Source organism: Andrena cerasifolii, chromosome 11 (genome assembly GCF_050908995.1).
Source record: "Andrena cerasifolii isolate SP2316 chromosome 11, iyAndCera1_principal, whole genome shotgun sequence".
NCBI lineage: Eukaryota > Metazoa > Arthropoda > Insecta > Hymenoptera > Andrenidae > Andrena > Andrena cerasifolii.
The window spans coordinates 12,167,774-12,194,339 of NC_135128.1; the positions used below are offsets into that span (position 1 = coordinate 12,167,774).

The 26,566-nt window shown below is 44.9% G+C and overlaps 4 protein-coding genes across 5 annotated transcripts; 1 reads left to right on the top strand and 3 right to left on the bottom strand.

Moving 5' to 3' along the window:
• Positions 1-2,648: 2,648 nt before the first annotated feature.
• LOC143374709 (immediate early response 3-interacting protein 1) lies at positions 2,649-3,406 on the bottom strand. The gene is made up of 3 exons (XM_076823076.1): positions 3,198-3,406; positions 2,928-3,029; positions 2,649-2,829 (listed from the first exon to the last, which is right to left on the bottom strand). Exons 1-3 carry the CDS (start codon positions 3,286-3,288, stop codon positions 2,774-2,776), a joined length of 249 nt encoding a protein of 82 aa, XP_076679191.1. The 5' UTR covers positions 3,289-3,406; the 3' UTR covers positions 2,649-2,773.
• A 2,300-nt stretch (positions 3,407-5,706) lies between these two features.
• Positions 5,707-15,781, top strand: LOC143374688 (6-phosphofructo-2-kinase/fructose-2,6-bisphosphatase). 2 transcript variants are annotated; one of them, XM_076823017.1, is made up of 6 exons: positions 5,707-6,919; positions 11,196-11,360; positions 11,959-12,128; positions 12,817-13,200; positions 13,489-13,758; positions 13,838-15,781. In XM_076823017.1, exons 1-6 carry the CDS (start codon positions 6,700-6,702, stop codon positions 14,264-14,266), a joined length of 1,638 nt encoding a protein of 545 aa, XP_076679132.1. In that variant the 5' UTR covers positions 5,707-6,699; the 3' UTR covers positions 14,267-15,781. The 2 variants fall into 2 exon arrangements, with proteins under 2 accessions (XP_076679132.1, XP_076679133.1); XM_076823018.1 differs by lacking the exon at positions 5,707-6,919 and adding an exon at positions 10,188-10,637.
• LOC143374704 (uncharacterized) lies at positions 15,731-17,056 on the bottom strand. The gene is made up of 2 exons (XM_076823057.1): positions 16,852-17,056; positions 15,731-16,685 (listed from the first exon to the last, which is right to left on the bottom strand). The coding sequence occupies exons 1-2, from the start codon at positions 16,970-16,972 to the stop codon at positions 16,222-16,224; spliced, it is 585 nt and encodes a 194-aa protein (XP_076679172.1). The 5' UTR covers positions 16,973-17,056; the 3' UTR covers positions 15,731-16,221.
• Positions 16,864-26,330, bottom strand: LOC143374694 (neuropeptide CCHamide-2 receptor). Its single transcript, XM_076823029.1, has 8 exons — positions 25,791-26,330; positions 23,340-23,582; positions 22,253-22,401; positions 21,827-22,026; positions 21,508-21,689; positions 19,829-20,043; positions 17,080-19,598; positions 16,864-16,957 (listed from the first exon to the last, which is right to left on the bottom strand). Exons 1-7 carry the CDS (start codon positions 25,803-25,805, stop codon positions 19,337-19,339), a joined length of 1,266 nt encoding a protein of 421 aa, XP_076679144.1. The 5' UTR covers positions 25,806-26,330; the 3' UTR covers positions 16,864-16,957; positions 17,080-19,336.
• Between the last annotated feature and the right edge of the window lie 236 nt (positions 26,331-26,566).

A 26,566-nucleotide genomic window follows, 5' to 3' on the forward strand; every position in this document is an offset into this window, starting at 1 on the left:
GTTTCGAGAGGTAATTAAAAATTGAGTAATGAGTTGCAGAATTAAGTAATCGGGCAACACAATGCGAGGTTGGTGCAATTAAAATACTACATGATGGGGAATGAATCGCACCAGCACTAGACCTAAATGAAATCATTACGGTGGATGTTTCTTTGCGTTGTACAATTTCAATTGCGTAAGTGAGGATGCAACAATTACGAGAATCAAACGAATCTTCGATACTTTCAGAGATATAAGCACACAAATGAAGTGTACAACGAATGGCCAAAATGCAGTTTTCGATAACCATCGTTTAAGACTAATTACTGTAGGCACAGAAACGTAATTAGCTGGGCAGAACACGAGGAAGTGGTTCTATCGCTTCCTAATCGAATAATTGAAATCGGGAAAGTGCCATTCCATCGAACACCGAGGAAATCGAACTATCAACGATTCACCTATTCTAAGATGCTTATGTACGTAGGCACGTGGACGTCCAGCGGGGAAAGTACCGCGGCTCTTCATCAGCAGGGATGGTGAGACCGAGAAAGGGGAAAGGAGAGAAGAAGAGGAACTGTGAGACTCTCCGCGGAATTTTGTAAGAGCCGTGCATAATCCATAAACGTGCCTGCAAGCCAGAAGCCGTGCGAAAGAAGAAAAACGCGCACGCAACGGAATCCGTGCTCCAGTTGGAAGAACAAGATGCCCCGGAGTGCCTATTACCTTCCATTTCGAGTTCCATACTTGTTTTACATTTCGCAATGTATTGTACCCCTCGCGCATTTCGCGAGAGGTACCGAGTGTTCGTTACTCCTGAATTTCTACCTTAAATGCACCGTACGATTCATAACTGCTGCATTCTCTTTTTTCGCGTCACGTGTCCGCGTCTCCGAGCATATCCTTCCCTTTCCAAAACTTATAACCGACTTCTTCCACGCGGAACACGCAACCGGGAGAGCCATCAGCGTTGGAGAAGTTGCTGCGTGTGAAAGGAGAGAAAAACGCGGGCACAGTGACGCACAATGTAATCCGCTCGGTCAATTATGGGAAGAGGATTTTGTCGAGCAGCCAGCTGCTCGTAAAACGTGCCCGTTCACAATAGCCCTGCCACTACGTTGTACATATGTACATATCTACTTTCGCTAATCCCAGTTCCGCGCCGGGAGCTTTTGGCCGGAATGACGCGTTGCTTCATCCTACGTCCGCTTCGTTAAAGCGAACGGATATGTTTTTAACGAACTGCTTAGGCCGCGACTCGCGCCTTTTTCCATAATTATGGGACCCGCTAACAATTACGCGCTGGCAATTAGATAAGCGCCTTCCGCGAGCTGTAATTACGGTGTAGTCAAGGTGGTGTAACCACGTGCCGCGTTTCACGTTATCCTTTCCCAGATTTTCAACAACGAAGTAATAATAAAAACGATTCAACGAGAATAGAAGAAAGTTCTACGGAGTCTCATTTCTCTCTTTTTCTTAAATTACACCTTTAGCGGCTATAATGATTTCTGGTAGTACGTGCGCTCGTGTCTCGAGTTATTTAACAAATACACAGGTATATACACACCTGGATGGGTAGATCGAGACTTTACGTAACGCGTTTCTGCTCCACGAAAAATTCCGCGAGTTATCCCGTAGATCCGCGCTAATTGCACCGAATCAAAATCTCGGTTTGTTGGGCAAGAAAAATGAGAAGCCGAGGGAAGACGGACTCTCGGGAAGGATCACTTATATAACTCGATAAGTATTACGAAAAAGAGTGCGGAGAATGCAGGTCGTACTTGCAGCGAGGGAGAAAAAAAAACGTGCAGTTTTAACGGGTCCCAGCACGAGCCCAGAAATTGTGTAAATCGGACGAGCCGGTTGCGCAACTCCACGGTCCTACTTCTGCCTTTACAGCAGTTGTGGTGAAGGAGATCGGCCAGAAATGACCGCGCCGTTATAATGTTGCTGCACGTTTCCGTTGGAATCAACGCGGTCATTTTCTACCCGCGAAAGTATCAAACACTAATCGCGGTGATAAATTAAACAGGACGTGGAAATTGTATTATTCGCGAGACTACTCGAATGGAAGAGAAAGGCATGATATTAGAGAAAAAAATAATAATAAATGTAAAATGATGAACGTGACGCAATTAAAACGATTCGGAATGCAAATACTGCATTAGCGTCGGAATCGATTACGCGGAGATGTTTCTACCCTGTGAAAGCGAAGAAGGGGAGAAAGTTGCGGGAAAATCATTGGCTTTCCGTGCACGCCATTACATCGTTCGTAAATACACAAAGAGGCAGACGTCGAGGTTTATCCGGCTACCTGCACCTGGGCGCTCAAGATAATTTACAGCCCGATCATCGGCCGATTCGCCATTTGAATTGCTCATGAGGGAATAATCGCGAAACCATCGAACAAAAGCAAGTTCCGTTACCGGAAGTTTGTGGACCCCTCGAGCAATCGCAATTGCAAAAAATGGAGTATTTTCCAAGTAACCTCGCGGTAAAAAATTCGAATCTCTCGAACTTAACCTTTAATTACGGGAAATCGAAAATATGATCGATATATTGAAAAAAAGTGTGGGCAAACTAGCTTTGTAGTACTGGCAGGAAAAATATATACCTACGGAAAATGCATTTCTTTTTTAAAGTTAAATTATCTGGTACGATAAAAGGAACACTTTGTTTTTAATGTGAAGATAAAAAATGAAGGAATTTAATTGTTTTACTTATGTACATCACTGAGTGTCTTTGCTTCTCACAGCACACTTTTTGTCCTTTTATTCGCAGCATTCAATCATTCGTGTCACCCAAGCACCAGTTTTACAATAATTGTTAAAATATTTAGGAATATCAGTGGAACTGCAACAGAAAACACAACGTACATTTCAGTATTAAATATTAAGGAATATATAAAAAAAAAAATCCTCCAGCCACGTTGCAAAGTGTCCGCTAATTACCTCGAGCCACTGTTCGTATAGACTTAACCAGGTTCATGAGTTGCGATTTCATAGTAGGAGGTTCACCAAACCCTTGGACATTTTGCCAGGGTGCCCAACCGACTGCAACAATTCGAAAAACAAATTATGCACGTAAGCCGTTAGTGACTTAACGATTTAATGCCATGAAATCTTAATGCACGCCAATTAAAAGTAACATAACCTATAGCTTCTGCAATTTAAAATCTGGCGGCTATAAACGAAAAGAAAAAGAACCACAAAGATGTGCACCTTTGGCAAGAAACCTCTCTTCGTTCAACACACAAACAGCGTTCAAGCACAACAAAGTGGCTTCGAAAAGGGACCACAAGGTAAACGCCATATTATCGTTGGGACTTTGACAAACATTTATCGCGACACGTAGCACGCAGCGCTACGTGTACGGTGAACAGTCGAAGCGCTCAACGCAAACTCTCGACTCTTCAACTGGTATTGATCGAGACCGCTGCGCCATCTTCTGTAATGCGCTGTGAACTGAAAATCAAAGAGATCGCATCGAGCGGTACTTTCAAACTGAAACTCTATACTGCCCTGTTAAAGCACACGCAAAAGAGTCATATACTACTAACACATTATAATTCATTCATCTTCTGGACCTTGCGAAAGCTAACAGTCGTGAAAGGGTCGTTGAAACAATTGCGTCGCCTTACAAATTGGCTGTTAGCATAGGTTAGTACTACGTAATGGGAACATTGTTCTATTTATAGCGACTAAACGATAATGTTCGCCTTCTTGGCAGAAACGTTTTTGGAACAAGGACCGTCTGCTTCGCGAGACGATGATTCTAGATGTTCCGACGCTCTCTTCTCAATTGAGCTAAGTTAACGGATCATACGCGATGGTTTAGCAACAGATCGCCGAGTTCAGTTCGCGTTACTCCCGATCGTTCATGACCCCTATCATTTTATCAGGCGACAGGAAAGCACACGTTTATCACGTGCAAGGAAATTCGTTGTCTCTTCCCTTATCGGTTGAACGAGTTCAAAAATTCCGATACCATGTCACGTAGGTGGAGGAACAGGGAATCTTCCGTTCGCGAGGTGATCAATGAATTTTCACCGAGAATCGAAAGTTTCCACGGAGAAGACTCTCCTTATTTGCTGAAGAATTTGATGATCATATTCGTTGAGCGTGATCATTTTCGTTATCGTGAAAAAGCTACGATGCTTGCAAGGTTGTCGCAGTGGAAAATACATCATAATCACGTGCTTGGAAAAACATATTTGCGAAAACATAGAATGCTAATTTTATAAATAGAAGGCTAAATGAAAACTGCAAGTTTCGTGTAGGAGTAGAGTCCATTCTAGTCGTAGAAAAACTGCGGCATGGGCTTGTGTTTTCCCACTCGCGAATTTGCGTTCATGACTCACCGTCCTCCCGTGGAACAATAATATTTCTCGTTTAGAGCAATAATTACCCAAATCAAAGTCGTTTCCTCGTACACAAAAAAAAAATTCAGATCAACCGCAAGATCGCCGCGTGGGACCGCGTTGCGCAACAAGTTGCATAAATACAGTGCAATTTTGTCATTGGAAAAGTTACATTATCCAATTGGCGGCGTGCATCGAAGACTGGAATTACAGATATACAATGACCTCGAGGGAATCCAACGATTCGACTAACCGTACGTAAATACGCGGGCCACGTGCACAATGTATCAAACTGTGATGTAATTTGACAGGTCAAGACGTTAATGATCTGCCATTTGCTGGCTGATCTTAATGATGCTGACTGTACACGCGTCTGGACACTGGTTCGTTAAATGGCCCTGGGAAAATAGAGGAAACAAATGTGGACTTTGCTCAGCTGGCAGGCCAAGGGAGAGAGAGGATCGATCCATACAAGATAGCGATCAGAGCAAATATGATTTCCACACAGGCACCGTTATAGCAGAATAGGCAAAGCTGCAATGTCTCCTAATTCTTGTAAACAATCGTCATCTGTTTGCAATGTTTTCGATTTGAACCACGACCGGCATATCTTGCAGTTTCTTTTGCGCGCAATTGATAGTGACTACGTAACGTTGAATTGCCGGATGGCGAGCAAGAGTAAACGTACAACGATACAATTAAAAGTTACGACTAGAGTTTATGGGACATAACGTGAATGCACAAGATAAAGTTAAGGGAACGTTCTGATAGGAGTTAATGCTAACCGCCGCTGGGCCCAATTGATCTATTAAGAATCATATTCCCTCTAGTCATCTTCCGAAGGATTAATATATCTTGCATTCCTCGTTTTTCCAATTCAGTTGATACAAAGCGAAGAAGGGCCGGTAAAACTCAGATAAATAAAGATTAACTTACAAAATGCCAGTCCATTTTAACAATGTTACATACACACGCATCGAGCTGAGAACCTCCTTTTTTTTTAAGTCGGTTAAAAACGGAAATAAACATGAATGGAGAACGCTATAGTAGCGATGTAAATTTGGAGTACGATTATTTTGTTCACCCTAGCGGTGGCCACAACATCCTACGTTAGGGCCAAGGCACTTTCGGTTGTCCCTATGTTTCCCATTTCTATTTTAACTGCGATTTACCCGAAAAGTTCTCTGCAGAATTATTTTTAGCCCGTGCTTTGCTGATCCAAGAAATATGAGGATTTTGTCGGTAAACGTGAGCCCGTACAACATGTTCCGAACGCGATTGCTATAGGCGGGTAGAGGGGTCAGGAAATCGTTGATTGGTTGGCTGCAACAGAGGGCGCTCGTCAGGTCCGGGTCGATGTTGGTAAAAGCTGCTGCGGATGAAGGAACACCAGTCGCTGGAATTACCTCGAGCCGCATACAGTTGAACCGCTTTCGCAGAAATTTCCACTCTTTTTACGCTCCAAATCTCCAAATAGTTTCGCGCGTTCACTCGTGTGACACACCTGACGCGGAATCGAGCCGGTGGTCAGTAGAAGAGGCAACGAATAGCCAGGCTGGAAGCTGGTTAGAAAAATTCGATTGCATCCAACCTTGGCTGGTCCCGGTGCGCCGAGCTGATCCTGCAAACCGGTTCACCGAGAACTGATTCTCTGTCGGTCAATTGAACAAAGTGCTGAAGTGAAACCAGGTTGGGCCAGCACTTCGCTCCTGTCGGGTGAGAAAGAGAGGTTGAGACATTGCATACGTATAAATATCCAAGGCGCAGTGGAAGAGGAGGCGAAAAGGGAACACCGACGGATGGGACGACGGTGGAGCAGCACCGTGACTATGTAAATCACCAGTAAATAGTGGGAGCGCGTGCGCACGGTAGAGCAATTCGTAGCAGCAATTAACAGAAGCAACCTGCACGGTAATTAAAAGAAAAGGCAAGGTAAATCGAGGGAAGTATCAGAGGGGATATCGAGAAAAAGGGGCAGAACCGGAGAACTGGGCTTTTCTTCGAGCAAAGACAAAGAAGTCCGCAAACTGGCTCCGGAGGTGAGGATCAAGCAAATTGGAATGAGGGAGGACCTGTTGTCCATCATACGGCACACAAGCAGCGACCATTTTTCGGAAGAACTTTAGCCTAAGAGTCAAGGGCGGAAGGGAAAGGAGGAGGAGTAGCAATAGGACACGTTCGTAGCGAGTATTTCGTACAAATAGAGGGCTCTTGCTCGCTGGATCCTCAAGCAGAAGTGTCGCCAGGCTCCCTTTCATCCTTCCTGTCATTGATTCCATCCTCGTCTACCTCCGATCTGTCGATCGGCGCGATTTCCCTGGAGGAAGAGCTAGAGGAACCTCCGTTGATAAGCTTTGCCGGTTATGCCTTGGGTCGCCGCATGTTTTGACTTGCTCGGGGCTCCGATTCTGGGTTACTGTCTCGCCGTGAGGAAACTCGCCCTGCAAGCCGGCATCCTTCAAGAAGGAAGCAACGGGCAGCAGATAACGCTGGCAGGTTCAACATCCAGCACGTCCTGTGTACAGAAGGACAACTCGCTGAGCGCTGCCATCATGGCTCCAAGTGCCGAGGAACAGCGGAAAGGTAAATCTATGGGAACATAATTCACGTTCCGTCGTTTGCTGGCTTTATTTACATTCTCGAGACCGAACCACGTTCGATAAGTTTAGCCAGGGGCATTCCTATTCATCGTTCACTATCGGGTATTGCGAAATTTACAAGAGCACTGTCGCTTTATCGTTGGGAACGAAGACATTACGATAACATGTTGTGTAATCAGCTTGTTATGATTAAACGCATAGAAATGCAATAAACAACGTTGGTCTGAAATAAACACGAAGTACAGCGATGCTACGTAGGCATGTTTTTGTCGTCCCTCCGGCAAAAGTCTTGTTCCTCCATCCTCAGGCTGCCGGCTGAGAAAATCGCATTTTCATAATTCATGGTGGGTAGACAAGGCACGTCGAATTGCATCGAAATTCCACAGAAACGGGTCGCAGTTTCGCAAATGTGAGCCCTGCTAGATATCGAAGTATCTCTATAAATACCGCGCGATGTAAATAGATCCCTGTCCTCCGAAATCCGTGACACGAATAAAAGTTTAAAGCGTACCTGCGGGCTATCCGTTCGCGACTAATTCGACGACAGGTAAACACGTCGCTTTAACTGGAACGAGTAAAAAGTTAAGCAACGATCCGGTGTCGAGAGAAAAGGACGAATAGCCACCTTAAACTTGCAGCGGTGTGATCTACGAGACAAATTTATCAGCAGCGAAAGAGCGACTAACTTAATGCGTTTAAATAATAGAGGCCTTGTCAAATATTTAACATGCACTGACAAACAATATCGTGGCTTCTTTGTTTATCACCGTCGCGTCGAACCAATCGTTTCACGATGTTCAGAGGGGCGTTTCGTTTTCGTGCAGACGACGCGTCGTTCCCTCGGCTCACAGTGCTTGATAGCGATAATTCTGTATCAATGAAAAACGCGGTGGTTGTCGATTACTGGAAAAGACACGCGATGGCGAAGGCCAGCCGGACGCAGCATGAAAGACGAGAATCGCGTCGCAGAAGATGATTTCTTTCGGGAATGCTTCGCTACCGAACGACCGATGCGAGGTAGCGAGGGAGCACCCTCCTACTCGAAAATTTCGTCTTTCCCAGAGCCGTCCTTCGAAAAGCCAATCATTCGCGAACGATAGTAGATTATCCAGTAGTGGACAGTTACGACGTCGAAGGTTAACAAGGAGCGACAAAGCGACAGAAGCATATGCAAATGAATGATGGCTGAGAATGAGCCGCGACCGTGTTATTGTCGGTGGGAATTCCATAAATTTGGAAATGTTGAATTTCAAGTGCCAGCACGTGCACGGCATTCGTCAATTGGCAATTAAAATTGCGTCAGGGCGAAAGATCTGCCAGGTATGTTATTAATCGCGCCAGTGATTTAATAATCTAATCAGGCGAAACTGTGAAATCATTCGGGATAGCGATTTCTTTGACTTTCGAAGCGTACTGACGCACGCAGGCACGTAAGACTTCGCAAACAGTACTGTTTTCCTCACTTGTAGGAAAAATGTGAAAGGTGTGAACGTGAAAGGGAAATAAAAGAAAATGAATAATTTCCTTCAAGAATATACCGCAGACGTATTATTAAGTATGATAGAATAGCAACGTGGAATGCTTAACTGCAAGGTGCATAGCAACTGTTGCACATATTAACGAGCCTAAAAACACCTTTATGCACGACCGAAAGGTGTGCTTGTATCGCTGAAATGCTACCTTCGATCGTTCGCGTACAGTCGGTGCACGTGCGTTGCTTACAGCACACGCCAATTATTTATATTGTCCTTGCGGCCACGCAAGTATGTATATAAATACCACGACAAAATAGTATACGTTGTCAGCTGCGGCGCTGTCTCACAACACGTTGTCGATCCAACGATAAAGATGCTCCTTATCTGCGGCTTATTACGTCTGCTCCAATTCGTTATCGGACGCCTTTATCTAGACCAAAGGCTTTAATACGGAGCTTTAGGGATATCGCGCTATTATCTAGCTCGTGTCACTTCGTGTTATCAAAGTTCAAATTTATTTTAATAGATCCGCTATATCTACTCGTGGTTTCGTGAATCAGCTTATCTTCGTGCGAGTGTTAAAATTTTTATGGAACGTCTTGGAGGATCTTGGGCAGCCAATGCGTGGACGCTGGGGGTTGCAGTGCCGGGGGTGCACCCTGATGCAGACTAACGAGAGTTCCTTGCCGGGACCGATTATCGATTCTCTGGGGCTGACCTTGTTTTCACCCTTCTGCGCGACGCGTCGGGTGAAAATGCTTCGCCACAAGTGGAATGATGAATTCAAGATCAGGCAGCCGGCAGTAACTACTTTTGATATTTCTTATGCGCGGACTTCGAGCTCGGTGTCTGTGCGCGTAACGTAATAGCATTTATGGAATTTATTTTCCATAACTCTACACGTTCAAGTGTGAAATGATACCTGATTCGATAGCATTATTCCACGCAGCGCAGTTCCAATTAATATTCATGTGTACAGTCATACGAGCAGCGTGGTGGGTTCGTCACACAAACACGTCCCCCGCAATTCCATGTCTGAATAATGAATCGAGTGACGACACGTCTCAGGTCAACGTACGGATTATTAAACTACATTTAAACGGTGTTTCGTGATGGGGTTCTCGTTGCTTAGTACCGCGTAACAGGTCTTGACTGACCGATATCGGATGCAGATTAATCGAACATTGAGTCGACATTGTTCGACAGTGTGGATAAAACAACAGCTGGATCATTTAATCGGCACTTGTTGCAAGGCTTCCGGTTCCGCAGCGATCTGCCTTTCAAAGCATTCTCGGGGCTAAGGAACCGTGGTATTGAAATTTTAACTCGAATCGCAAACTCGATCGTGACTCCTTGATACCCGAGATCAAGAGGGCTAATTTGTAATTAATTCTGACGATAGAGTTGCTTGCTGACGGAGCGGTATAAAGATAGGCGGATAAAAAAAGAAGCCAGATATCGCAAATGACGAAATCATTGACCACACGAGTACGATATGTCTCTTGGTTGCCATAAAAATCGCCTTGTCTTTTATACTCGTAAAACTGGAGTGATATTTAACGGTTCGAGCTAAGATTGTTGTGTCTAAGAACATTTTGAGCAAACACGCAATGCGATAACACTCGTTGCACTATGCCATCTGAAGATTTTTTTTCAACAACGGGTTAGTTATTCTCTTCGGTGTTGCTTGTAAATATTATGCTGATTTACATCATGTTATCGAGCACAAACACGCAACGATTTTTTTTTTTAAATAAGTATCTCAGTATTAAATACCAGATCGAAGAGTTCGAATTGAATGAAATTCCAATCGGGTCTCGTGAATTACATTTTCTTTTTGCCGACGTAACAAAAGTTTTGGCAACGAAACTGCAAGTCTGCGTGACACGTTGGAAACGAAGAAATCGGAGTAGCGAAAGATGGTCGTATTTTGGAGGATAATGCCACGAAGGAAGTGACTGCTGAGAAAGCGCAGCCAAAAGCTGTCGCACAAGCTGAGAATTCTAAATATAAAGTTCACCGACGACGTCCGCTCGCAGTGTGGGATCCACGAAGGCCTCAGTGTTCGTTAGAAATTCGCACGGTCGATTCGTACGAACAATTCGCACGCTCGCTCGCTAGACTCGCTGGTGGTAACATTGAGACACGTTCAGAATTATCGATCCCACGTTGCTGCAAACCAGGGTCGGACAGCGTGACACATTGTAGGAAACATGTGTGTGATTGGTAAGAGGAATTCCCTTTCATTCCCTTCGATCGATCGACGTTTTCTCGAGATTTTAATCCGATAGGATATTTACATCGCGATTCTGATTCGAAAAGCTTGCCTGACCCGTGCACGCGAACGGTGCGATACAAACTTCATGATTTGAACTTGTGAAATAAAGAATCTGTGCCTGGACATCTTCGCTCCCTTGTCGACAACGTCACACGAATTCACGGTGCTACTTATGATCATTCGAACGATGCTGATGTATAGCTTAATAGTGGCGCGTTGCCAAGACTATCATTATCGCTTTGGTGCATCTACTAAAGTGGACCATTGTATATAACAACAAATGACCTGGGCGTGGACAGAACATAGCGTGGGTGTCGTTACGCGTACTTTGAAATTCCTAATTGCCATTTTCTTGGTACCACTATTTCTCCCGGCGAACACGGTATTTTCTTATACAGGGCCCTTTGTCTCGACCTCGGCGGAGGTGGCCCGTGTTCAAATCTGACTCACTAAGTACTTGCATAAGCAACTGCACTCTCATTAATCCTTGTTCTTTTGTTTCGCAGAACCTGTTAAGGATAAAATCACGATGAGGACACCGGGCATAACGAAATCGCCACGCAAATTCGCGGGGGTCGTGATTGCCATGTGTGGCTTACCAGGTCGTGGAAAAAGCCAGGTGGCTCAGTGCCTTTCGCGCAGACTCAATTGGAATGGCGATTCCACCAAAGGTGAGAAATGTTGCTTTGTCTATTGTCACTGCGATACCAGGGCGAAGAAAAGGCAATTCATCAAGCGCATAATATATAATGCTATACGCTTATAAAGACCAAGATTACGTAATACCTTCCCGAAGCTGAATTCAATTAAATTTGTTTATCATTCACTTGTAAACGGTTCCATGTCGGGGAACATAATTTATGCGTTCAATCGATACAGATTGATATCAATTTTTCCCTTGCATTCTTACGTCGAGCACGGCCATAAAATGCATTCGTCTGACACATATGGCGAATGTATTATGTAGCCTGTCGCTTATGAGTTACGACTTACCTTGAACGGATTTATTCTTTCGCAAGGCATCGCTTGGCAAACCCGCTACTAGCTACCGCGAAGGAACTTATCACTTTCCTACAATCGGGTTTCCCCTGAACTCTGTTCCGCGAGAAAACGCTTTCCTCTTGACTCAGCATAAGCTGTCTATTACAAACAAGGCTTGACAATGCTATTTAAGACCAACGTTCAAGAGCAGCCAAACTGAGACGAAAAGAATGCCGACTGCTGCGTCGATCGAGAACGAAAACTGAACGACTCTTTGTCTGTTTGCAGTGATGAGAGTGAGCGAGTATCGAAGGAAAAGGCTGGAACCGTACGGCGAGGCGGTGTCGCACGAGCTGTTTCGCCCGGATCATTCGGCAAACGCAGCGTTGAGGGCCCTGGCCCAGAGAGACGCAATGCACGATTGTGCTACGTGGCTCGCAGCCGGGAATTCCGTAGCTGTAAGCATCACGAGCAAACTAGAGTCTCGCCTAGTTAGAGGCGAACGCGTGATATCGCATCGCTCGTCGGTCTGAAGATGAAACCAGTCCGAAATGAAACGAGAACCCGCGTTGCCCTTACCCGAAAGAGTAATCTTTCGTTGAAGCCGAGAAGGCCTTAGATAGAGGCCCGAACGGCAATTTTTTTTCCAATATTCGAATCGAATAGAACGGCCATGATCGAGTAGACAGAGATCAGTAGCCGCGGAGGCACGATTAACTGGCTGGCCGAGCCGGTCTCGCAGCCACCCTTTCTCCGCGGTCAAATCGAATCCCGTCTTACAAGTTTTGCCTGGGTATTTTTTCTTCGGCTTTACGTGTGCCCCACGTAGCGTTCTACGTTAGAAACCGTATAAGCCAGGCTAGTCGCTGTTTCGATTCGTCGCATTCGCATACCGTAGACGCTCGAGGAACGATCTCTATAGCGGTAATTTAGTTCCGTACCAACGTTCTCGGTTCGCCAGACCACATGTAAGAGAACGGGAGAACATGTCAATCGATTATTAACGAAATAAAGCGAATGAATTCCGAACGAGAACATCGAGCGGAGAAATCGTACTGAATAGTCAAACGCCGCGAGAGAGAAGAAAAGGCCGCGTGATCAGTAGCGAGTCGGCGCAATTAGTTTTAAGAGTTTTCCTGTTTGAAGATCCTGGACGCCACGCTGGTGACACGAGCGCAGCGCGCCGAGGTCTTCGACTATTTTTCCGGGCAGCTCGGTTATCGCGTCCTTTTCATCGAGTGCGTCTGCGAAGATCCGGTTGTACTGGAGCGAAATTACAAGGAGATATTGCGGTACAGCACCGACTACGTCGGCGTGGACCCATCGCGGGCCGAGGAGGACTTGCGGCTCAAGGTAGCTCACTATGTTCGCACGTACGAGCCGATGGACGAGAAGGTTTATCCTAGAATCCGTATCGATACCGCCACCATGGACATCGAAACCTCCAAAGTCTCCGGCCACGTCGAGCTCAGCGTGCTTGGATATCTCGGAAGCGTCACTGTCATGCCTCACACTCTTTACTTCTCTCGGGTTAGTAAATAATACTTTTAGGCCATCGAACAGCCTTGAAACCCGCAATTCTTTTCAACATACTGTCGGGACAAGTACTTGGAATTTTAGGTGCACTTATCTACTGTTTTTCAAAACAGTTAGGTAGCTTTCCGACAGTTATCTGTCAGACATGATTGTACTCGACTTATCTACCGTTTACATCGAGTTATCTTTGTTTTTTTTTGCGAACCGCAGATGTTGCCAATTAAGTTTCAGTCTGATGAATTTTAATGGACAGAGAAAATAAAACCTTTCTCGCGTTTCTAGCACGGAGAAAGCGAGTACAACATCCTCGGCAAAGTTGGTGGAGACGCAGTGTTGAGCGCACGAGGCGAGAGATACGCACAGGCGTTGGCAACCAAGTTTAACGCGATGCGTATTCCTGACCTTCGCGTCCTGACTAGTCGCCTTCGAAGGACCATCGCTACTGCGCGTGGAGTGGAGGCGCCCCAAGAACACGTCGCGGCACTCAACGAACTCCACGCTGGAGTCTGCGAGGGTCTCTCTTACGAGGAGATGCAGGAGCAATATCCACAGGTAATTCAAGATTCGATTTAGGGAAAATCTTCAGCCAGTGAACCGATCAAGACAGTTCTAAATCCCTTTCTGTACCCAGGAGTTCGCGTGGCGTGACCAAGACAAGCTGCGCTACCGTTATCCTTGGGGCGAGAGTTACGTCGACGCGATGCAACGCGTGGGGCCAGTGCTCGCAGAGCTGCAAAGGTCAGACAACATCCTCGTGGTGTCCCATCAAGCTGTACTTCGCTGTATCATCGGATTTTTCATGGACAAGAAGCGAGAGGAGCTGCCCTACATGGAGGTTCCCTTGCATACTATCATTCGCGTCAGCAGTCAGGGCTACAACTACAAGACGGAGTTCTACAAGCTCCCCATCGAATGCGTCAACACCACTCGCGTCAAGCCGAAAAACTGCAGCGCGGACAGAACCTCGGACGATGCTCTGATCACTGTTCCTGCTCATTTCGATATCCCAGATCCTTGGAGGAATCCTGTCAGCGGACCCACTCTTGTGCAGCAGCACTGAGAAATCGCTCGACGATCCACGATCACGTCCAAAATACGATCTCTATTTGGATGCAACTTCCGGAGGTTTCAACAGTAACGCCTTGCAGACATCGGATCAGATTAGAAGGCGAAGGAGACGGCAACAAAATCGATATCACGGCGCGGAATTCGTTCAAGTTATTTTTACTATGTAGCTTGCTAAGGTACTTTTAAAAAATAGTAGCCAATCGATAATGGTAATCGTGTCAGAGGATAATATTTGAGTCAATTAAAGTTCTATTAGCTTTGTAGCAGGTCTTGTACGGATAATGGGAGATTGTGATTACGGAGAGACGGTATACATATTTTCTTCGAAGGATGGTCGCCGAGTAGGAGGAGGAAAACAGAGTAGAAGTATCTAAATTTTATTTTACTATTGATGGTTGTTCAAATTTTATCGATACTGATCAGATTGGCACTTGAATAGCGGCAACTCTGAATCCTGCTGCTTGAGCCCTCTGTATGCTACGTTTAAGCGTTTAGTTATAATATTAGATGATAAACAGGTAAATTGATGTTGTATTAGCTATGTACACGTATTCGTAGATACAAATTGTGCGACAAACACTAATCGTACCTTTAAGCATGACGAACAAGCAAATTTCAATCGTAGGGGCGTGCTGCACGTCTATCGTATCGTCATTTTAATTACAGGACATTGATACAACGAAAAGAGCGAAGGAAATTTCAGAATATTTCGTTAGGGATAAGGTTTGCTGCTATTTTATTCTTCCTTAGTTACTAAAGTAATGATGTATCGTTTAAGATTTAATGAAATTGAGAACTTAAAGATAACATGCTATCGTTTAACATTTAGGGATAAACCAGAACTGACCGTTAATTAAATTGACGATATCAGTGTTAACATGAAAATAACGAATAATGTATTTTAGAGTACAGAAGTGACGTAAAATATCTGGTTGATAAATGTGCATTTTTGAGCGCGGAATCGACGGTACCTCTGAAGCTATACATTTTAACGTTGACTTTTCAGTAAGTTTGGGGCAGCTTTCGACCAAAAGTATTCTCCGCCTCGCAGAGTTTTAACGCGAGGAGATTCGAAAGGTTTCTTCCGTCGATGTCCTGTTGCGTTTCGATTAGGTTAGCTATTTCGTAGACCGCATATATGCGCATAATATCTCGTTAGGCATAACGTGGAAATCCTCGTGGATCTAAAGCGAAAATTTGTCGCAGATTTGCATGTGAGGGGTGTGATACGAAAGGTAAAAGATACGCGAGAAGACGTAGTCTATTTGCTAGGAACAGAGAGAACCCGGGACATTGACTTTTCTTGATATCGCGAATGAATGACAAAAACCAGTGTCTAGTCCAGTGTCGATCCATTGGCGAATTCTCTGATATTTTTTTTACAACTCGAGAAACGTGACGGAAGGTTGCGAAGCGTTTAGACGTTTAAGCTGTATCGTAGATGCCTTTAAAGGTCTTTGTTTTTTTTTTTAATTGTACATTAGGAATAAACATTTTTTACAAAATATTTCAGATACTTCACCGATCAGTGTCTACTCTTATCCTGAAGACTTTGAAGAAGGGTGAGAAGGGTGAAGCCTACAACGTTCGCGCAGCATACAAAATATTATATACGAAATAATTTAATTCGGATCAAAGTATTTGATAATGCACATTACACTTACATAAGTCTACACCGTAGAAAAATAAGTTGCAGCAATGCTTCGCTGTCGTAGTTTCCATAATTAATATTCATTGACTCGTATGCATGACTAGAGCAATTCTTAAAACAGGTGTACAGCCTTTAACTAATCTGACTAGATCAAATATTCTTAATCTATCGAATCGAATAATTATAAACACTGCAAACATTACTCGGTAGAGTTAATTCATACATTTTCAGAAGGTTTCTCTTGATTTCAATTAAATTAAGCAAAGCTCGAGGCAGATCCACTGCATTTTCTGCAACTATATCCCTGACCTCATCAATTTAGCAGTGTAATCCCTTTGTTTGTTAGCTAAGTGGAGGTCCAAGCTTTTCAGCATTCTGTCGCGAATTTCCTGGTCGTAAGAAGTGCCGGCTTCTTTTCTGTGAGAACCTTTTAGCAGACCAGTTCTGCGATGCGCGATCCTCGGCTCATTTCTCGAATACGTACCCAGTCGGAAACCAGGATAATTCAACTGGGGCGTTTTCGAGGGCGTATCCTTCCTCGTTTCGCGGACAGCATTCTTCATGAAGTCTACCGCAGCCCTGCGACAGGTGTCGTAACCCAAAAGCTGAATTCTTTTACCGTGAATTGCGTCGAGCTCAGAATTCTTTGGCTTCGACGCTCTGTTGATGATAGTTCCAACAGAGTCGGGTGTTCCGGGCAAATTTTCGAACACTTTTCGAAGAACTTCCTGCGTCAAGTCCTCCTCGCCACTGGATTCGCCTGAACAGAATTTCCTGGAAGTTAACTCCTTCAACTTACCACTTAATTAACTACAAACGAAGAAGAATCATCGGGCACCTAAGAGACTCGCGCGAAACTTTGAGAAAGGTGTGGCCACACACGTAGGAGTGTCAGACGGAAGATTTATGAAGTAAATTAATAATACCCAGATCGCTAGTGTGGTCCGTCGTGTATGTTCCCTCTTTGATCTCTCGTTGGAGCTCCAACACTCTGGCCAACGCCAATTGCAGATACTCTCTTGCGTTTGGCTCCTGTACAAACACCATGTGCGAATGCACGCTGTTAGACGTATAATCAGACTGCACTCCAACCTCGACGCGAATCAGTAACACTCCACTCGATAACGAAATTACTATGGCAGAACCAAATTTACCTCGATCGACTTGATCTTTTTGGCATCACTGTTTCCATCCGCCAAGCACGGTGCCTGTTTCAAGGGAAAACTTAAATGGTACACCGAAATCCTGCAGTATCAAACAGTATATTATAAGAGCGTATCCCTTACCGACGAGTATCGTTTCATCTTGAATGAATTCGACTAGAACCACGTGGCAGGAACAACGAAACTTGACGGAACAATTTCACCAACGATATTTTGCAAAGAACGCGATAGGATAGCACTATCTGCGATTCAAAGCTCGAGAGTAACACCAGCGGAAAATAATTCTGATTTCCCATGCGTAGTCTGCACTTAAGCCTGCATTTCTTCCTTCTTCCCTCCTCTTGGATCAGAGATACTTGGCGCCGGTGCTAATGGATCTTCTCTGTATACAGCTCCTTTATTCACCCCGAAAATTCCATCTCTATTCCGGGGACGCAGTTGGAAAAGAACCGTTGACTGGCGTCGATCGACATCGACTAGCCAAATCGTGGCGAGACCCTTGCTGCAAGAGACTGGTGCGAGGGTGACGGTTTACCATGGCTTCTTCCCCTCTAGTCCCCTCGAGAACCCATGGAACTGTGCCCCTCGTGTTGGCCTCCCCTGCAGATGCAGCTGAACATTGTGCTGGGAACCCCTGTTTGCTCGGGCGCGTGCCCCATGGCCGATAAAAACGGCTGGCACGCGCCCCTTACTCCGAACTCCGATGGAATACGTTACTAGCTGCCCGACAGTGGCGGAGCAACCGTATTTCTTATCCGGTGTGTCAAAGATTGCGGAGATAAGCTCGACGAATCTCGCTGGGGGTAGTTGCCACTGATTCTCTGCACTTCTGACAAATCGCCCTATCAACGAAGTTGGTCTCTGTGGGATCCTCCTACTTCCACAACTAAGCAGCGCTACCCTTCCATGTAATACGATTTCCCACTAGTGTCCATATATTTTACAATTTTTTCCACTAGTTATTGTAAGACAGACACAATGATTGTTAAGGGGTTGAAGGCTTCGGATTTCTGAATCATGTATCTCGCAGATCTCCGCGGACTTTGCACAGTGACGAGTCGAACGCCAGTCGTTCAACCGGGAATAACATACGCGTCCGTCCCGCGAAAGAAATTTTATTCGATCCACAGGGAGCTGAAGATTGGTTCGCGTTAATACATATTCTAACTTCGTATCGATTCACTCGAAACGCTTCCGTGCCGTGTGGCCTAATTACAGCAATAATAGGGGCATCGAGAAGACGTCCAGGCGTTATCTGAACAGCGAACGTCTATAACGCACGGAAACGCGACGGCCAATGGACGCGCGATACTAAATCCTGTTACTAGGGGTGCACGTCAAACAGGAATTTCCGATTACGAGCGAAGGGGGCAAGGTCGTCGGATAGAACACAATTAATACACGGCCCTTCTATTCGCCCCTCTAATTAAATCTCACCACGCGATTCAATAACGCCGAGATCCTCTTCTCTATACAGTTCACCGCTACACTATCCATCTGGCGATTTATTTCATCCAAGATCGACGCTGGGAGATTAGCGGGACCAAAGGGAAAGGGGGGAAAAAGGACGCAATTGGATGGGTGAACGATATCGACAGGACGAAGCGAATCAATTTACTTCATTCACGGCTAGACGACGGATAATTACAAATCGATGAAGGATCCCTAACCCATTCGGAGGAATCAGAATGCGTCTTTCAATAGATCACTGCGACTGCAAGCATGTTCTTAAGTAGAGTCTGTAAAAATTAGCAAACGACGTTCGACCTATCGTTACCAGTTAAAATCGAATTCTTCACGGTAATGAACTACTTAGGATGGACGAAATGTTTGGTCAGATAGTGGGACAGGTATTTTGTGCAGCTGTTAGCCTAAGGAAATCTATTCGAATACACAGAAAGTTGGCCCGGAGCCTCTATCATTTTCCATTTCGACGGTTTCGTTTCGAGGACGAGTTCTTGACAACATCTCGTTACAACTTCTCAAGCTGTACAGAGAGAACTTACCCTTATCGATAGATTAAATAAAAAAGCACGCATCTCGACGTGTAAGTTGCGTAGAGGTCTCTATAGGGAGTTAAGCTTGGACCCTTTATCTTACGCATCCTTTCGCGATTAACTTACGTCTCTGTACAATAAATTCGTACGATATTTCAAACATCCACGGAGTGTTGATCGTTCTTTGTGCTATCAGTGCCTGCATTGGCACAAACGATCTCGTCGATGCATCAGTTGATCATTCTTAAAAACTACTTACAAACTAAGCTTGAAGTTGGTCTGGTGGTATCCTCGCTGCCGAGCTCATAAACAGCTGTCGAATTCAGATCATGAGTGTGTCTCCGAAAAGTGGAGCTGAAGCTGGTTTCGTATATGCCCCCAGGGCCACCTATGCGTCGTTTCTGCGACAAAGTTCGCCTACGATTGCCATTCCTTTCAGAACTGTCCGTGGTTTCTGTTCGACAAACGCTCAATGACCTCCTCGAGAGGCGACAGCACAGGTACTCGTTGAATCTGCAACAGAGAAGCTCGATCTATATTTTAATTAATGAATGATTCAATGGCGTGCAACGTGGATAATTCAATTTCGTCGTATGGGACGCAACAGCAATTTTTTAATTGAGTCACGAAGCGAAGGCTCACTGAAAGGCATCGCGGTTTTTATTGTGGAAAGTTTCCTTGTTACCGAATTTCACGGAGCATGTAATTCGGTGACGTTTTCGGTTGCTCGATCTGCTACTCGCCTTTTGCGAAATGTCCCGCTAACGAAATACAGAGCTATCGGATTGACGCAGCTGTTGACGAAGCTCAGGCAGAAACCGACGATCCTGAAGGCGTGCCAGAAGTCGTCGTAGTCCTGCCGTGACGACGGGCAGAAATGGAACCACAGCATGAACGTGTGATACGGTAGGAAGCAAATGACAAAGATAATCACGAAGGCGATCACCATCTTTCCGACCTGTCAATCACAGTCAATGGCAGGCGTCAGGCAGGAAGAATCAAATAACAGATCAGTTGAGTGCGACACTTGTACCGTTTAAAGTAATTAATTGCAGATAACGATTTGATAACTCATCTTAGCATCAAAAAATACTCGACAGTTAGAGATTAGAGAGTACTTGTTGTATACTGATAGGAGTCTTGCAGAAAATGATGCAAAACGGACGCAAGTATTTCACCGGGTATAAAAAATCAGTAAGAGATAAGGGAAACTCATTCAGGGGAATGGGCTATTACGGTTCGCTTGCCGTTTGTCTTCGCGAGGATTAGCCGCAGATAGCCGGTTAAATTGAATCGCGCCTCGGCGTAATTCCCCCCGTTATCTAGAAACGATTTGTCATCCGCGTATTTATAGGCTAATCGATTATATTATTTGCTGGAATTACTGAGCCGAAATCGCGGCGGTCGCAAGTGAAACATTCCCGTCGTTCCGCGAACGCGAAACAACTGGTTCACTGGTTCTCGGAATAGGCGGGTCAGAAGACAGCCGAATAGTTTCTGCGCAACGAGAATCAAAATTGAAGAAGTAAATGTAAGAACCGGCGTGGAAAGTTTCGTCGTATCGCTGTTGTTACGCTCCGGTGACATTTCGTATCGGATAATTCGGCAGCCAACCGAACATCCAGTTGTTCGCAGAGCCACTTTTAAGATATACAATAACGGAATGTCAAGGATGACGCTGGAACATCGAGGATGCAGTCGATACTACAAACTGGTGCGATATTTAATCACGATTTCTTCAAAGAAATGCGTCCTATTCTTGTTTCGAGATTGATTCAGCAGAAACTCTGAACGTTACTCAACGTACGTGTCTCTTTCGCCGATAGATTACCCTCTACTTTAAATGGAAACTTCATTGCCTCAGCGGTTATTGATATGGTGGGAGCATCAGTTCATTACTTGATGGAAAGTGAAACGTATCGAAGTGGAAGTAAATTCTGATACATTTCACGCGAACTTACTACGTACTCTGTACAGTGAAACGAGGTAAATGCAGTAGGTAACTTTTACGAGTTCGCTCGGCGTCAGAAACTTTTCCAAGTTCGCGTATCGATGTAATAAGTAAAAGCGATGGAATGTTGCTTTTCATTCGGATACAATGTGGAAAGCGTAATAGTTTCCCGAAAGCAATATAGGTACCTTTCCCTAGAGCATGGCAATTTCTAATTAGTGCCTCTTTGAAAATTACACTGCTTCGGGAACTGGTTATTAAAGGTTTCTCTCCGTCGATCTTAAACAACTATCGGCGTAAAGTTATTCCACGACCTATTGGTAATCGTGTGGAGATTACTTGTACTCTATGCAGAGTATAGTGCGTTCAGTCGAATGTTCCAATAACGTGCTGGATATCAAATATATATTAACTACAATTTGATGGATGAGAAATGTTTCTCTAATGAAAGTATTGATTTTCGCTACACACCTTCTTGCGCGCCCTTATTTGTTCCATACGGTGACCACTATTGGACAATTCTCCAGGCATGTTCCTCGTGGAGAGTTCAAGATGCCGTGCCATTCCCAAATAGAATCCAGCTATCACACAGAGTGGTATCGCGTAGTAAGCCAGAAACTTGAACATCACCATCCCCCTCTGATACTTCTCTCCTGAATCCATGAAAAATTCGTCGTTCTTTAAAGATCTACAGTCTATCGATGCTCAGAGGAGCACCAGCCGAGGTGCAAGGGAAACGAACTAGAACGATGCGCAGACTTTGCGAAACATTTGGATTGCCGGTACTCACCGAATTCTTCGGGGAAAGGGCTGCAGATCAGGATGCTGTGGTTACCCTGCAACGGTACAGTCGGCACGTGAGAGAAAAGAGCAGCTGGCATCGCCAGAACAATCGCCAGCACCCAAATAAGGGAGGCTGTTAGTATTGTTAATGGTTTTGCGCTCAATCCAGCTACGTGTCGCCGTATGGGATTCACGATTGCGCAATACCTACGATACAACAAATAAAACTGTCTTCTTTCCACATAAATATGTTTTAGAGTAGATTTCGAGGCTACGTGACTTTGCGGATTAATTTCCTAGGGCCAGTTACAGTGATTTAAGCAACCGGTTGATTGGTCCATTAATGGGTTGGAACTCCGCGAAAGTTACGACTAGGCTACTCTAGCCCTGAGACAACAATTTCCCCAAACCATAACTGGGTTTGACAACTTACCTCTCGGCCGATAACGCGGTCAGAGTGAAAACTGAGACGCCGATCGAAATATCCTTGGCGCACTCCGATAATTTGCAAACTGCTAGGCCCCACGGCCAAGACTCGATCGTGTAGAGTATCGACGTGAACGGCACACACGTCACGATCACCTGAAATGTGAACAGGTTGGAAAGATATCTCTAACATTTCCACGAGCCTTTGCATTTACATCGCGTTCAGGATTCTCGCTTCCGTCGCGTCGTTCCAGTGCGTCGTTGGAAAATCGCGCAGGTGGAAACGATATCTCAAACTCCGCCGATTCAATAATTCACAGAAACGAGTGACAACCTATCAAGATAAAAATAGCATGTACAAAATGTACATACATACCGTAGGACACAACGAAGGATTAAGCGAATGATATTGGACTGCGATTTGTGTGCAGCGACGAGCGACGCACGGTGGGATTTAAATAGAAATACAAAATAATCACGAAATAATCACTGTTCACATATTCGGAAGAAATTCAAGGTATTCATTCGTTTCGACATTCTCTTCGAAGCGACAGAATTTTTATCTATTTCATTAGTGTTGAAACGACCCCTATTCGAGTATGAATTATTCCCTGTCCATGGCCATTGTCGCGAATCAGAGGCGCTATCGAAGGGAGCAACGTGTGCATTAATAAAATCGAACTGAATATTGTTCTCCAGGGCGATGCTGAAACTTTATCGAGACACGTTCCAAAGTATGCGTACCCATTTTGTGAACGTCGACACATCCTCCACGTGAAACTGTCGACGTAAAAACTATCGGAGCAGTGACACCACTTGTGACAGATTTATCCGCATGATACGACGGTCCACGTAAATCCGATACTGTCGTGTTCGTATTCCACTTACAAATGAGACGCGTTCTCGAGCGAATTCTCCTATCTACAAATCTACGTTGAAGGGAAATATATCGCAGCAGATTCTTTTCTGTTCGATAAGCTCTTAGGACGTTGCAACGGCATGGTGGATTTTTCAACGCGGTTCAATTAGCAATAAACTATGGTTTTTGCTGCTCGAAAGCTTCGGGTACCACAAAGGGATCATTTCTTCCTTACCAAAAGATCCCCCAAAGCCAGAGAGAGGACATAAGTGTTGGGGACGTTTCTCATGTTGGCGTGGCGCAGCAGGGTAAGCACCAGGATCCCGTTTCCAGTTACACCTACTACCAGAATTAATAAGAATACCACTGGTACGATGTACGTTTCCGGTCGCTCGTCGTATGGCACGTAGCTATCATCCTCGTTATCGTCATTCCCTCCCATACTGGGAAACGACGTTGAGTTCAGAATCACTGCCATCTGTAAAAAAAAAACAGTAATTCCCTTTTTTTTAACATTCCACTTCTATCGAGGTTCACGCCGCGCTAAATTGAAGGGACGAAGTTTCCGCAGTGTAGCAGGACCGTTGGCATCGAATTTATTTATTTTTTTAGAGCATGACACGGGAATGAAGAGGTAGTAAAACAGCGAGACTGAAATGGCTATTGCGTAAATTCCTCTATTTAGAGTTCGCCTTGGCAATGTCGGTTGTAACATTGGATAAAACTAGGAGCATCGTTCGAGCGATTTAACAGCTAAGCCATGCGAAAGTTTCCCTGCTTAAAAGGGACAGCTTTCAGCTTTTATTCGCTGCAAATATATTCATTAAATTTATCTCCACGGAAGCGGAAATCTCTAGACAGAGAAGCTTGCAGCATTGAAAAAAATGTTTCTGCTCAAATCAAATGGAGAGATGAATTTTTCATCGCGCGACGGCGGAGAAATTTGATAACAATTTATCATCGGCCCACCAAACCGTCAAACCCAGATTGAAATGATATTAATAAAGCGATCTCTTCTGACGAAAATATCAGTGCCCAGTGAATTTACAATGCTTCCAGGCATATTGTTTTCAGTGGAAAACAAAAACGACCCACATCCGCGGGTATTCCCACGACAGCCGGAGCGATCGCGCCTGTGAGAATACAAATTTACAGAATAGAATAAAATAAATGGACCTTATTTCCACAGTAAATTTACAAACGGCCCCGGCAGAATTGAGCGCGGTTGATACAATTTCGACGCGGAAAACACTCGAAAATACTATGCAATTTCGACGCAGATCCGCGATCCGCAGTGACTGTTAACTCGCGAGGGGAAACACGCCGTTACAAGCAGCGAATACGGAAAATACGAGGGTGCTGCACGCTGGACGGGGAGGTAAATTTTTTCTCTTCATAAAACGTGCTTGCCCGCCGGGCAGGAACGATTCCCTCAGTCATTGACGCTCGCCGAGAAATTACGTCTTGTAAACCTTGTCTCGACGCTTTAATATCATTCGCGACAGTGCCGGGCAAATCCAATTTACACTCTTTAAAATTGAGAGGTGGAAGGACGGAGGAGAGAAAAATGGATCGCGCGCGCGGGACAGGTGATATTTCTTCCAAGTATCGCCCTCCGTGAAAGGTACCTGTGCTCTTTAAATACTGTACCATGCGGAAAACTCAATTACGAGTTCGGTTTACACTGTTCCCCAAATAGTAGGGCATGATTCGGGACAAGTGAAGTATAGCTTTCGTAGAATTGCACATCGCGAATATGGTTCGCTTCAGAAATGTTTTTCGTCCAGTCCGATTCTACACAGATGAAATTACGTTCCTGCTTCGCGCGTTCCACCCACATCACGTACACATCCTTTATGCATTTCGCAGCATATTTTGCGCAAATGGCGGCCCCATTACCGCAGACCTCCCGTATTTCTTCATTAAGAACATTTTCCCCTCGAGTGTCCCCGTTTAAGTTTTCCTTCTACGTTTTTTTTTTCTCAAGAAACTCTATCAAATTTATGTTCCCTCGTTTGCTTCCTCAATCATTCAAAAGAAGCTCAAGTTACAGGTTGAGGGAAATCGGTGGCAATTAAGCCGCGATTGCATGCCAAAGACAAGTTTAAACTTCAAATTAATACTTAATCGGCTGGGTTCTGAATTTAGACGAAGCGGCTGCAATTTAAAGTTCCGCGGCTCACCAGTAAAGAACAAGCAAGTTATAAATCACCTGGAGTGGGAACGGTTGGCGTGCGTAGTCTGCGAAATTGGTGTGCATGCAATTTGAAAGATAGTGCACGAATACGCGTGCTAAGCCAGAGGTGGTAAGTCACGGTGTAATCTTCGTCATAGATTGCTCTTTAGAATTGCAAATCGTGGCCGTGAAATTCTAGGCGCTAATCGGATGCGATTCATGGATTCCTCTTGCTGCTTTAATCAACCGTATTTTTACTGGGTATACCCAAACAATTTTATTTGAAAGCTGTCCACGTTTCAGCCGTATAGCCTTTCATCCTACGCGGCGCTATGGATGACTTCCTTTGTCCAGTGAAATCTGCGTATCGATATCGGGCTGCTCGATAGCGAATCGTAGCGCAATAAAAATTAATCATATCGATCGCGATGCTACACGACCTTTCTGCCACTTCGAATTGGAACGGGTGTCCAGGGCCGACAGCTTGAAACGGTGTCGAGAATTATTTACCTCAGGAATATTCATGGGCTCGGCAGAAGAACTGCTTCGTACCTTATGTTCCAAATACGTGTTTCGATTTCATATACCCTCGTGAATACGACTAAGAAAATGCTTCGTTAAGCATGCTTGATAATTTTTCAAATGAAGCCGCGATATGCAGGCCTTCCGCCAGATAAAATGTCACTGGCGTAAAAGTTAGAATTTCCATGCATGCTTCCACAACCCACATACCGAAGGAATTCTCCTTCCGAAAATGATGTTTCGTATGTCGTAACATCACCATTGATAGACGCGCGCGTAACTTTCACGATCCGTTTCAAGCGTCGTCTTCGTTCGTGCCATTCGAAACTTTATGGCCCACCACAACGATTCTTTCGATTGTAAAGTTATTGTCCCAGTTTGGTGTCGCGAAGACAGATCTTCGCTCGGACTCGCAAAACGAATAGCGAAGCGTGCATAGAAACATGAAAGCTAAATTGTTTTCGTTTAAAAACTGCGCTTCTTACGAGCTTCTCTTAATTCCTCCCTGTCGCGCACTTGTTGCAACTTTACGGCCTCTTGGACGTTTCCACGGAGCCATGAGGGATTTTGATACGGGCTCGTGGTTTCAGAGTATTCAGAGTATTTCACTCGGTGTCTCAGGTCCAGAACCATCTTACCGTATTTCGCGGAGGTTTATGGGACTTTGATGCGATGTTCTCTGTCTCATGAATCACACAAGATTTATTTTCCAAGAACGCGAGTAACTTTACAGTGAATAGACCGGCACGGACGCGTATCTACAT